General features: G+C 42.1%; 1 protein-coding gene across 2 annotated transcripts in view; it reads right to left on the bottom strand.

The window, feature by feature from the left end:
* DOCK1 (dedicator of cytokinesis 1) overlaps positions 1-13,594 on the bottom strand; it is a 474,081-nt gene that overhangs the window by 123,912 nt on the left and 336,575 nt on the right. For both annotated transcript variants that reach the window (XM_077350091.1, XM_077350092.1), the window contains exon 32: positions 6,861-6,919. In XM_077350091.1, the coding sequence (XP_077206206.1) occupies positions 6,861-6,919 (59 nt within the window). The remainder of the gene's footprint in view (positions 1-6,860; positions 6,920-13,594) is intronic.

Here is a 13,594-nt window from a genome sequence, read left to right as displayed (position 1 = left end):
GACTTTGGGCCAGTCATTCACTTTCAGGATAAACTCATTGACAAGATTGTTGTGATAATAAAATGGAAGAAAGGAGAATGATGTAACCTCCTTTGGGTCTCCACTAGGGAGTAAGGCAGGGCATGAATGAAATAAGTAATTTAAAAATCTTAGTATGTAAAAAATGGAGAACAATACTGAAAATAAATATAGAAAATAAAGAACAGGATTAAAGCATCTTTAATACATGTAATTTCCATGAGATTAAATCTAATAGTAGCACCAGTATTAAATACAGAAAAGGAGTCTAGATTCTGGTAGATGATAGTTAGGTAGGGAGGTTGATCTTTTATTGATACAGCAGAAATGTCACCTTTCTATTTTAGTGTGTTACCAGAATTCAGCAGAATGGCTGGGATGTGGTCTTAGTTTTAAAAAGGGTGCCACCTGTTCCTGCTACACACACACACACACACACACACACACTCTAAGTCAGTATAGTATACAACAGCACATGATGTAAAAATGCAAACATGAAATTAAGGTGACCAATGACATGATGTAATCTTATACAAAGCAACTCCATTGATTTCAAAGGGCTTAAACTGGAGTAACTCCCCATAAGATTGCACTGTTAAATACCTTTGATTAGTTACCAAGAGCTATAATATACATTCTATTTGCAAAAGTTAATTGACTATTAAATGGGAATTTGCTAAAGAAAATTATGTTGCACAGCATTTATTAAAACATTTGAAGGCTGAGTTACATATGGCTAGATAAAAGATTAAAATCCTTAATGGTAAAATTGTAATTGCTACCCAACATATGAAAGGGAAAATTAGCAGGTGGAAACTATTGTTAAGATGGCCCCTTTAGCCACAGGGATTTGGAGTTATTGTTTATATTCATTATTTAGGCTGATAACTACTTTGAGCAGGGGGCTGAACTAGATGGCCTGTATAGTCCCCTCCAACTTTTATGACTCTATGATTACATATATTTTTTAATTCTTGAATTTGTGCTATTTTTTAATAATCTCATTTTTCAGATCTGAGAGATGGTCAAAATGGCATTATCAAATAACTTCAAATACATCTAATCACATGGTAAACTCATTTTAAATGTTTTAAAAATCCTTACAGGTACAGCAAATTGCAGAAGAGGCTACTGTGAACCATCAACAGATAAACATATGGAATGCAATTTCATTAGCTTAAATTAAAAGTGCACTTGAACAGCAGAATCTTGATAAGATGCACTTTTAATTTAAGCTAATGAAATTGCATTCCATATGTTTATCTGTTGATGGTTCACAGTAGCCTCTTCTGTAACATTAGCAAATGTTCTAGAAGACAACAAGCTTTAAGGCAGTGGTTCTCAACCTTGGGATCGCAACTCCTTTTGGGGTCACTTGGCCACTTCCCCGGGGTCGCCATGTTGCTGGCTACTGTGGTGGCGGCAGAGGCTAGTGGCAGCTTGCAATGGTGAGCAGCAGGTGGAGACAGTGGCTGGGGGCGGCGGGTAGAGCAATGGCACTGGCTGCTGTGGCGTCTGGAGGTCCACCCCTCTTGCCTCCATCCCCTTCAGCCGTCTTGCTGGGGCTCGCTGCCATCACCCACGCAAAGAACTCCAAGGCAGAGGTTTCATACCGGTACTGTTTAATCACGCTCCGTGCAATTTCTTCCGCTCCCTCCTTCCAGCTCACTCCAAACCACCCACACCAGTGTCTCATTCTCCTCCCTGATATCCCCCCTTGTGGCTCCCCCCCATCTCTTCTTAAATCTCTGTCCCCACTTCCTATTCCCTTTCCTGCTGTTCTGGGCATTGGCTTGGTTCCTCATTGATGTCTCCTGGTAAGTATGTTTTCTTCCTTGCAGGTTCCAGTTCTGGAGACATAACTCTCTGGCCCTTGCTCGGGGAGTTGTGGGAGGGGAGTAGATCTCTCGGTCCCTCCCTCTTTGTGGGCTGGGTGAGGCTCTGTGTCGGCTCTGAGAATGTCTTTGACAACGCTCCCTCGCTGCCTTCCGCTGCCTTCTTTTCTGTCTTCATCCGCTCTTTCGCTAGCTCTGCCGTCATCACCCCCACCCCTTAACTGCTTCAAGACTTCGGGAGTTTTCTCCTTGGACCTGGGGTAGTTCTGCAGCTTTCCCTTCCTTGGCAATTCCTCCAAGGAGCGTGGGCTTTGGGCACTGCCCATGCCTCACGTTCCGATTCCCCCCTTCATATTCCCCTCTCAGAAGCTGTTGTACGCCGAGACTGTGCTCCAGTCTGAGGCTCCATTTTGGCTGGGCTGCAGCGGCTGGGCAAGGTCTGGGCTGCCCGTTCCCTTGCCACAGCATGGACAGCTGCCTCCACACGCCTTGAATGTTGTGTGCGTGCGCACACAAGCTCCATCTTGCAGGCTCTGCAGAACTATGCCAGCTCCATCAGGGCCTGGATCTCCTCTGGGAGCTTATTCCACCACAGAGGGGCCAGGACTAAAAACATCCTGGTCCTGGTTGAGGCCAGGTATACTTTCTTGGGGCCAGGAACTACCAACTAGTTGTACCACAGGTACAAAACTTTTTGTCCATGTCAAAAACCAGCCATGTTCATTCAGACATTTAAAGTTTATGAGAAGTTTTCAAAGGCAGTGCCATGTTAGCATGATACAACTGTCTAGCTCTGAAGTCATTAGGGCATAATTAACTTCAGTTGATCAAATTTCCGCAGTCTAGCTTACTAAAAGAAACTCCTGGGCTAAGTTCTACAAGAGATCCAAGCAGATACTCCAGCTGTAAACCTCTCTTAGTGGCAGTCCAACCCATGGAACACTGCCTACATGTCACAAGCATCTATGTGTTTCTGACAAACATAACATCTTTCTCTGAATTAAACTGGAGCTTATTCACCATGAATTATTGCATTACTGAAGTAGCCCAAAACAGTCGAAGGTGCCATCTGAATACTGGGCGCATCTCTTGCAAAACATCTTCTAGTGGCTTTGTATATATATTGAAAACCATGAGAGACAAGACAGAACTGTGCAATCAAAGACCATGGAACATGCTCTCTCTCTCTCTCTCTCTCTCTCTCTCTCTCTCTCCCTCCCTCCCTCCTTCCATCCCTCTCTTTCCTTGTTTCCTTTCCCATTCCACAGTAATAAGCAAGCAAGAGAACATGAAGGAAGTCAGGGTGAGCTAAGGTGAACTGGGGCAAGACTTCAAAACAGCAGCTAAGCCAGAGGGAAAATAATCAAATGACCTCAGCGTTCTAAGCAGCCTTAGATTGCTGAACTAGTGTAGCATTGCAGCACCTGCCAACTGCAAAATGTGTCCTCTGCTTTCCACAGTTGTTCTTAACAGAAGCAGTCAGCAATTCATTTCCCCTTCTCAAACACTGTTCATATAACGGCAGGTGGAAAACCCCTGAACCATTTGAGCCTATTGGCCTGCTGCCTATTTGCAATTAGAACTAGCATGGCATTGCACCTAAAGCTAAGCACATGATGCCAAGATAAATAATTTTTGTCAGCTGAAGTCCATTTCAGTTGAATTTTTTAAATTAGTGGCTTTGTTGGGGTCAAGCCAGTCTTGTGAATGCCTCAACACACATAACCAAGTGGCCTTGGTTCAAGATAATAGAATTAGGCTCAGTAGGTGGTGAATGTGTCATTAGCAATAATTTGGCAGAATACTCCAAGATAGATTTCAGTAAGATTTGGCAAGAAGGAGCGAGTTTAGTTAACGTTTTGAAAGCTAAGTTACAGAAATGTCTATCATTATGCACTTCAGTCTGCTTGCACTGAAGTCTTTCATTACAATTCTTTTCCATAACATTTTCTTTACCACATTACATACTCCAAAATTCAAGCAAAGGAGACTTCTGCATTCTGTTTTTCAGCATAAACATAGTATTAGAAGACATATCTGAGTTTGGAGTATCTTATTACAACATTATTTTGGCTAATAATTATCTGAAAAGCTCATGTTTGTTCACACTTTTTCTGTAAGACAGCTGGGCCGAGAAGGGGAGGTCATATAAATCTAATTATAAATTAAAACACACAGCAAGAACAGTTCAGACAATATCACAGCAAAGTTAGTGTGAAATGAACAGGTAGCTTTACAGTATTGATATGTTCTCTCTATTTAAGTGTTGTCACTTTCACTTTCATAATTTCTACCAGGGCTTTGGCATTTGGCTTGGTAATAATGCTGGTAGTGACCTTATAGAGATCCTTACAAAATTCACTCATAAGGTGTCAGGTCATGGATACTTGGGACAATTACACTGAAACTTGCCAGAGGATGTTATTTAATAATTTTACAAATTGTCATTTAATAATTTTACAAATTTATAATAAACTGAAATGCTCACACTCTTTTTAATGCTGCTCTGTAGGTTTAAATGGATTTAAATGGAGAGGTTCCCCAAAGTTTGCAGAATTATCTGTTTTGGTTCCGTGTGGTCCTTTTATCTTTCTTCTTTTTATCCTTTAGCTGGCGATTGCTGGAGCAGGTTGTCCTCTTAGCCAATACACTGCTGTAGGTGCCCTAGAGTTTCTGCCTTGTTTATATGTGTTTCCACTCTTGACGATCGGTGGTAGACGTTTTGGCCATATGGATAGTCGATCGCTGGTTTTTAAGGTCTTCCTCGATCTGTTTAAGCCATGTTTTCTTTGGTGCCATACTTTGGATCTTCCATCCAGTTGATTGTTCTTGCCAGAGGAGTTTATGAGGCAGTCTGCTGGTGTTCATTTTGCAGACACGGCCAAACCATTGTAGTCTGCACTTTTGGATTTGTTCTTTAATTTGCATCTGGTTGTCACATTTTGTTCGAATTTCGAATATGATCACATAAAGAGACTCCTAGAATCTGCCGCAGGCATCACATTTGGAAGGCTTCAAGTTTGTTTAGTGTGATTTTAGTAAAGTCTGTATAGGAGGATTGGCAGGATTAGTGTCTGGAAGAGATGAACTTTGATCTTGAGAGAGATGTTTGTCTTCTTCCAGAGGCACCATTTGAGTGTGGCAATCCTGATGTTGCTTGGCTTCATTGGTAGATGACACTTTCTTTTCTTGCACTTGTATTTTCTTGCACTTGTATTTAAATTCTTTGACTTGCTCAATTTGGGTTCCACTGAGGTATACATTTGTTGGAGATCCATCTGTGGTTATGACTTTGGTTTTGTTCACATTTATTTTTAAGCCATAAGATTGGGTGATGCAGGCAACGTCATAGAGGATGTTAGTAGTGTCTGCATCTGAATCGGCAAATATGGCACTATCATCTGCAAACATTAGATCTGTCACAAAGTTGTTTTGGCCATATTGAACTCCATGCCTATTCCTGAATACTTTTCAGTGTGGTCCCAATGCACAGGTTTAAGAATAGGGTCCTGAATGATCTTATACTCAGTTTCTCAGGGTCTGCTAGTTTATAGTGAGGCCAGCAGAATGAACTGTGATAACATCTGACTACGGCCTCCCTCATCCTTCCCTTCACCCCTTTTAAAGGTTTTTAGGAGACTAATGGATATCTATGTATCTTGGGTTTTATACTGATAAAACTAAGTAAAGCTAAGTCTGTGTTGTTCACTGCCCTGAGATGACCATCACGAGGGGGTGGCATAGAGGTTGCATAATCAAATAAGTAAATCCACAGATTAGCCCACTTGTGATTATTAGAATAATAAAATAAGATAGGCATATTATAAAATAGGGGTAGTCAACTTGTGGTCCTCCAGATGTGCATGGACTACAATTCCCATGAGCCCCTGCCAGCATGGGAATTGTAGTCCATGCACATCTGGAGGACCACAGGTTGACTACCCCTGCTATAAAAGACAGGCAGAATGTAGAGAATTCAGGGTGCTGCCCTTAAATGGCTGCAATTCTTTCTCCAGGTTCAGGGATAGAGGGTTACAATAGGAGAGAGATCCTTCAAGTGGCAAAGTCTTACATGTGGGGTTCTGCAAAGAGCTATTATATCTGCAATGTTGTTTAGCATTAACATGTGTCCCCTCAGCCAGCCGATCTGAAGGTTCGGGCTGGAGTGTCATCAATATGCTGATGACACCCAGCTATATCTGTTGATGGACAACCACCTGTCCCACCTTAGAGGTGCACGCCTGCTGTAAAGTTGAAATGGCTGCAACTCATTTCAGCGATCTATTTTGCTTTCCTACCTGGAAAAGGGGGGAAACAAAAGTGATGCCTGAAATAACCTTACAGCAGGGCATGCCTATCTGTCTGTTGTCAGCTTGAAATGGTCGGCAGGCTTGGCATTTGTTTTTGCTCAACCCCCCCCCCGCCCCGCTAGGTTTAAATGCTCAAAGGGGTTGCCTTCTCCAAACCTGGGCTCAGGGGACACAAACCAGCCAAAGTCATGATGAATTTGAGGTTGCTTACTAGTTCATGCCCATCCCTACTACCTAAAATAGAACATCAACCAGTTTCCTTAATTAATTATCTTCTATCCTATACTTTAAGTCATACAAGGTGTTTCTAGTTAAACTGATATAGCATTCATAGAATGATTTAAATGAGAGCCAAGCCATATGTTAATAAAGCCATTGGGGATTCTCACAGACCTGCCAAAACATGTATCATTAGATGATTGATTTTACGTGTTGGTGCCAGCCACTGGCTTCCATGAAGCATTTGTAATGTACGAATTCACCCTAAATACAATCTACAATCTAAATACAATAACATTTTTAACTTACATGATACTCAAGATGCTTTGAAAATATTTGGATAAATGGAAAATACAGAGCCAGTACACCATTTATATAAACACTACATTGATTCAGACAATGCTGGGAAAGTAGTACTGAACATATATTAGTAAGATTATCAACTAATACAGGATCATATACTGGGATTCCTACTTACCTAGGTTATACCACATGTCTCGGATTTCAAAGCCAATTTGTCTCCTCATATCACCATACCTAGGAGGAACACAACAAGCTGTAACATTTCTATCTTCAGTTGCTACCATAATCAAGTTGCTGTTAGAAAATGAAAAGCATCAAAAATACAAGTGAGGACTAAATGGTACAGACATTATGTAGGATCATAATATATCCTACATACTTGAGATGCTTAAGCAATTAAAATGAGATCCTTGTTAGGCAATACGCCTACCTGTTGCAGATTGGGTAAAGAGCATGCAGAAAATTAAGTGGCATTGTGAAATACATACAAAAGAGTGATTTCAAAAATAAAACAAGCCAGAAACAAAACTAAAATATGACAGGCCCTGGTCCCATATCTGCATTTCTTCCTTTGCTTGGAGGAAAAAAGACGCTCTGCTCTGTACAGCTTTTTCTGTAAATGTTTCACCTATGGGAATTTCACTTTGCCTTATCGGCGTATTACATAACTGTCTCTAGGGAGTGAGGGGGTGGCTGTGTAGATTAATGAGAGTATTATCCATTTCTCACACTCTAATAGCTGGAGAAAACAAACTGCACAGCTTTAGGAATATTTTATTTTTATGCATATTTTTAGCATACATTGACTGCCCTAGAAAATGAACCAAGAAGCACCATATCCGTAAGGTATCAAGGACATCCAAATCACATGAATGAGCAGTTATGGGAAATTTGAGCTACCATACACTCTTCTGGGATATTCCAAGAGAGCTAAATGTAAAACATTCTGAAAGGTTGCAGAAAACTGAGACATAAATAGAAGATAAATATATTTTAGAGCTGGCACTGGAAAAGAAATACCTGGATATACCTTGGGAACACCTAATCCTGAACAGTAAAAGCATGATAATTTTTAAAATGAGGGCAGAAAATGGTAGCACCATGCCAAAAATGTTTTTTTTTAACTTATTTAAACTAATTCCAAGAGTTTAAATCCCTCAAATCAAGAACAGGGACCAAGAGCCCCCCACTGGACATGCAGACTAACTTGGTCCAGATGTAACTGTGCAAATAAGCCTGGAAGATTTTCAGGCTCACAATTCTTGCTGTGCTCCCTTTGGTATGCAGCCAAATAATTGCACATTTCCAGGTTGGTGGGAAACCTAATTTGCCATTATTTTCCTAAATTATCAGCTATGATTCATTAAACGATTGTTTGGAATTCAAGTTTACTGAGAAAATGCAAACCATCATTCACTAGATGAACTGTAAAAGAAGTATGGTTTGCTGTGAACCTGGAGGTATTTAATTATCTGGTCGCATGACAGAGGTGAATGTGAGCTTGTTCCAGGCTTGCTCATACTGTAGTAACTCATGATTTACTGTTATACCAAAACAGACCACTATATCTCCTCTTCTACCTTTTCCACATATAAGAAGATGAGACTGTGCCTGAATCAGCTAGGGGCAATTGCTCTGGGATTCTCTTCCCTTTCTACCTATTCTGAGACTGCCTCCAATTGGTTTGTCTCATTGTCCCCTCCCAGTCTTGGTGTTGAGACCACCTTCTATCTGTTTTGCATCAGTGTAGTGAATAGGTTTTTGGACATCAGAGATAAAAAAAGCAGAGTCATCAAGGGAAGCAGGACCACACCCAATTCAATCATATTAACTGGAAAGTTTTCCCAGTGTCCAGCAGTCAGATAAATAGTTCAAGAATGGCTTGTATTCCAATTATCATATTTTCATTTCCTTTACTTAACCTCAGGATCCATACCTATATAGACAGCAAGTCTAAGAGGGGAGGTATATAAATTAAACTATACACACACACACACAAGACTCAGCTATGTATCCCAAACTGTAAAGAGGTTTGGGACATCAGAGATTAGCAGAACAAATTAGCTACTTCCAATGAGGGATTAAGAATCTTAATTGCTAAGAGATTTGCCATTAGGTTCCTCACACAAGACAGGTAAGGAATAAAATTTCTCTGACAAACTGGGGGCCATTCCGCACTCGTCCAAAATAGCACAATGGTTACAAAATTGAAATTGCTACTGTTTTGCTGTTATGCACAATGTCGTTGACAATCTGCAACACTCCTGAAACCGATCCGCAAAAAGCGCTTCGTTGTAGCGCTTTCAGGGAAATCCCAAAAAGTGGATTCACCCTCCGGAAAGCGCTACACTCTTGCAACCAATCTGCAACACTAGCGGGAAAGTTCTGTGCGTTACCATTGTTGCGGTTTCTGCAAAGTCCCTCCCCCTAGCTCTCTCATCTGATCTTCCGGCGAAGCGATCGCCATTTTTTTTCTCCGAGCGAGCGGAGATCAACGCACCGGCAAGCCTTCGTTTACCCAGCGAGGCTTTCCTGGCTGCAAAGCTGTTTTAAGTCACCAAGCACGAAACAACACACAGCCCCGTTTGCTGGTTTATTTTCCCTTTATTTTTCACTGTATTTTCGGCCAAAAATCGTGCCCGTGTGTGTGTGGGGGGGGTTATTTTTTTTCACTCAGGGGGAGCGTGGCAATGATGAAACGGCAGCTCAAACACCACCTGCTAGCTAGATGAGTCTCTCCGTTGCATCGAATCAACGCAGATTCGTTGCAACGTGTTTTTTTTTTAAACCTTCCTTAAAGGGAAAGGGGCTTTTTGGGATCATGATAACGGCCGCCCATTGCCTGCTTGACGGCCAGGGACGGGATGAAGCTTGGCAATATCGCTTCCTGGCTAGCGATTTTTGCCGAGACCGGAAACCTGTGGGAAACGATAGAAACGCAACTTGATTCCACTACAAAGCCAGGTATGCATAACGACGAATTCCACAATTTAAAATGCCGTTTTTTCGTCCCGCAACCAATTTGCCACATAGATCCTGGTGCGGAATGGCCTGGGTTTTGCCTTACAAAAGTGTATAGCAACAAATTGTTTAAGATGCCACAGCACTCTTTGTAGTACTATATCATTTCTTCTCGGCCTTTTGGCTACGATCAAGTGTAGTAGTACTATATCTGAAAACCCACCAGGTTATTTCTTTCTCATAAGTCTACAGTCAGTAGCGGTGTGGTGGTTCGTACTGGACTAGCATCTAGGGCAGGGATCCTCAACCTGTGGTCCTCCAGATGTCCATGGACTACAATTCCCATGAGCCCGTGCCAGCAAACGCTGGCAAAGGCTCATGGGAATTGTAGTCCATGAACATCTGGAGGACCACAGGTTGGCTACCCCTGATCTAGGGGACCCAGTACGAATCCCCACTCTTGTCATGGAAACTGGATGGATGATCTTGGGGCAGTCACAAACTTTCAGTCTAACTTACCTTACCCTATATAGGATTGCTGTGAGAACAGAATGGAACAGAAAATAATATGAGTTGCTTTGTATCACACTGAAGAGGAAGGTGAGGTATGTATGAAGTAAATAAACACAGTCTGCCCAGTTCCTTGAAATCACTGGGATGTTGGTGGAGAATGAGAATTAGCTTGTTTCTTCCACAGTAGCCTTACACCAATGTGAGTTACATCTCAATATTTAAATCATGGCTAAGTACTGGGTGTCAATCCAGAACTGTGCGTTCATTTGTTAGCCATAGCCCGCTAACCATAAAATGTGCTTATTAACCATAGCTAAATGTTAAAGCTGCATCCAAGCATCTGTCGTTAAGCCTCTTTCAATCGATCTCCAGCTTTTTTGTATTTAAGGTGACAGTCAGTCAGTCTTGCTGCATGCCTAGAGCTAGGATCTAGCTCAGAAAACTAAGTCATTGTTTTATTTAACCAACATTAGATCAACCAATATTTTTTACTTTTAAGGTGGCATTATGCCAGTACTAGGGTACGTAAGACAAGCATGATCTTAGAGGCATAAAATAAAGAAATCCTTTTTGTTAAGAAGTAAACTGGGAGTCCCCCAGGACTGCTAGTAGAGCTTGCATACTCACATTCACAAGCATTGGGAAATATAGTACTGTCAGCATTTTTCCTGGATACGAAGATGAGTTAAATTATCTTTTTTGGGGGGGAAATATATTTTAAAGGCTAATTAAAACCTAAGGAGAACTTTTGATACTGGGTGAAGTGATCATTTACATCCCAGTGGGAGAGAAGAGAGATTTCCTCCACAAGTAAATATAATCTTATGCTTCAACCACATGACTTTATTGGTTTCCAAACAATTTACTTTTGCAGTTCATTGCCTACAGTAGAACTGATTATGTGAGAAATAATAATTTGGTGAAACTTATCACAGAGCTCGACAATTTAGCTAATTTTAATAAGCAACTGTGTCCCATGATACAGACCATTTGTCTTAATTATTACTGAATGTGCAAAATACAAGAAGTCTACAGAGGTCTCCTACCCTTCCTCAGAAGTTTGGCTTTAGTTATAACAGCCAGTTATACCAAATCATGTTACAAGTGTATGTCCTTTGATTATGTGCTCTTCGGGCATCACCAGCCCTTATAGATGCTACATTCGCCTCACCATCCGTCTAAACAGCTGTCTGGTAAACAGAGAGCTTCCATGTAGAAAGGCTGTATGTATGGTGGCTCATTCCGATGATTACAGCAGTTTGAGAAAGGCCATTTCCAGATGCTTGAAAATTAGTTAAAATTTGTATTATTTTGTTCTGTTCCATTTTATAAATCAACACAGTTGTTCAACTGTATTACATTGTGATACATTCAAATGGGTAGCCATGCTGGTCTGAAGTGGTACAGTAAAATCGGAGTCCAGTAGTACCTTTAAGACCACCAAAGATTTATTCAATGCATGAGTTTTCGAGTGCAAGCAGTCTGAGGAAGAGTGCTTGCACTTGAAAGCTCACATCTTGAATAAATCTTTGTTGGTCTTAAAGATGCTACTGGACTCTGATTTTATTGTATTATATCGTGTACTGAAACTTTGGGAGATTCAATCGTGGAGAACTTTAACTGTCATCATAACAGCATTTTCAGATGGCAGCGATAAAAATCCAGATATATCATGGTCTTTTGAGGATTCCCTCCTAATTTTTCCAGGAATTTATTTGCATTGATCCCCTCCACTCCCTCTACCCTCAACTGGCTCCCTGGTACACTCGGGAGCTCCGGGAGAAGAAGAGGGAAGTGAGATGGCTTGAGAGAGTGTGGCGGAAAACTTGCAATGAAGCAGCAAGAACATCTCATCGTATGCTTATGAGATGGAAGTGAAAGTGGCAAACTAGGATTTTTTTGCTGTGGAAATTGCATCCGCAAGCCCTCATCCAGCCCAATTGTTTAGGGTAGTTCGGTCACTTAGTGCCCTAGAGGAAGGGCACTAAGTGCTAATACTAATACTAGTCAATTGGATCTTGGCTGTGAGGTATTAGCAAGCTATTTTGTGGATAAGGACTTGTCGCTCCACCGCAACCTTCCAGCCACAGCTTCAGACGGCTCTCTTTACCCAAAGTAGAAAATTTGCTGGCAAAAGTTAGGGCTACAAGCTCCCTAGATCCCTGCCCATCTTTGCTCCTCAAAGGAGGTGGCCAGCGGATAGGAGTTAAGCTCATGGATATCATCAATTTCTCTCTGGCTACTGGGGAGTTCCATGAGCTGCTAAAGGAGGCAGTGATATGCCCTCTCCTTAAGAAACCATCTCTGGACCCATGGGACATGGCCAGCTACCGCCCAGAGTTACATTTAGTGTTCCTGAGTAAGTGGTTGAAAGAGCCGTGGCAGACAAGTTCCTGGCATTCTTAGAGGAAACTTCAGCTCTTGACCCCTACCAGTCTGGCTTCCATCCTGGCCACGGGGCGGAGATGGTACTCGTCGTCTTGATGGTACTCGTCGTCTCTGTCACCAGCTGGACAAGGGGGTCAGTCTTGCTTGCTCTGTCGGCCACTTTTGATATGGTAGACCATGAAGTGCTCGTCCACCACCTCACCAGGCCGGCAATACGGAACACAGCTCTCAACTGGATATGCTCTTTTCTCCATAACTGGACCCAGAGGGTTACAGTGGGGAATGAGTTATTGAACCCTTATCAACTCCCTTGTGGGGTCCCTGAGGGCACGGTTCTCTGCCCCACACTCTTCAACATCTTTATGCACCCTCTGACACAGCTGGAGTTTTGGGCTGGGTTGTCATCAATATGCCGATGACACCCAGCTCTATCTCCTAATGAACAGCCCCCTGGACCCAACCCCAGAACCATTTGCCAGATGTTTGGAAGCTGTTGCTGGATGGTTAGAGCAGAGTCACCTGAAACTCAAACCCCCAAAGATGGAGGTCCGGTGGCTGGGTGGTAGGAGGATGGGCTAGGAAGCGTGTTTACCCACCCTGGCTGGGACACAACTTATGACCGCCCCCCTAACCAGGAACTTGGGAGTGACCATTAATGCCTCATTGACCTAAGAGGCGCAGGTCAAGAAGGTAGCTTGCCGGCATTTTTCTATCTGTTCCAGACATGACTACAAGCGCCCTACCTATTCTCTAAACACTTGGCCACAGTGATCTATGAGATAGTTACCTCCAGAACAGATTTCTGTAACTCACTCTACATGGGCTATCCCTTAGCCTTGATTCAGAAATTGCAGCTGGTGCAGAATGCAGATGCTAGGGTCCTCAATTCAAACAAATTGGACTATTCAAATGATCCAGTGGCAGGACAGATCCTGCATGCTAACCAATTGCATTAAATGACTTCCCTGTATGAATCACAGTTTCCACTCTGTTTCCACTGCATACACAACATGCTGCTTTAAATGTTTTCAGTGTTTCGATGTTCCA

The sequence above is a fragment of the Paroedura picta genome, chromosome 8 (assembly GCF_049243985.1).
Source record: "Paroedura picta isolate Pp20150507F chromosome 8, Ppicta_v3.0, whole genome shotgun sequence".
Taxonomy (NCBI): domain Eukaryota; kingdom Metazoa; phylum Chordata; class Lepidosauria; order Squamata; family Gekkonidae; genus Paroedura; species Paroedura picta.
This window is presented reverse-complemented; position numbering and strand designations above follow the sequence as displayed.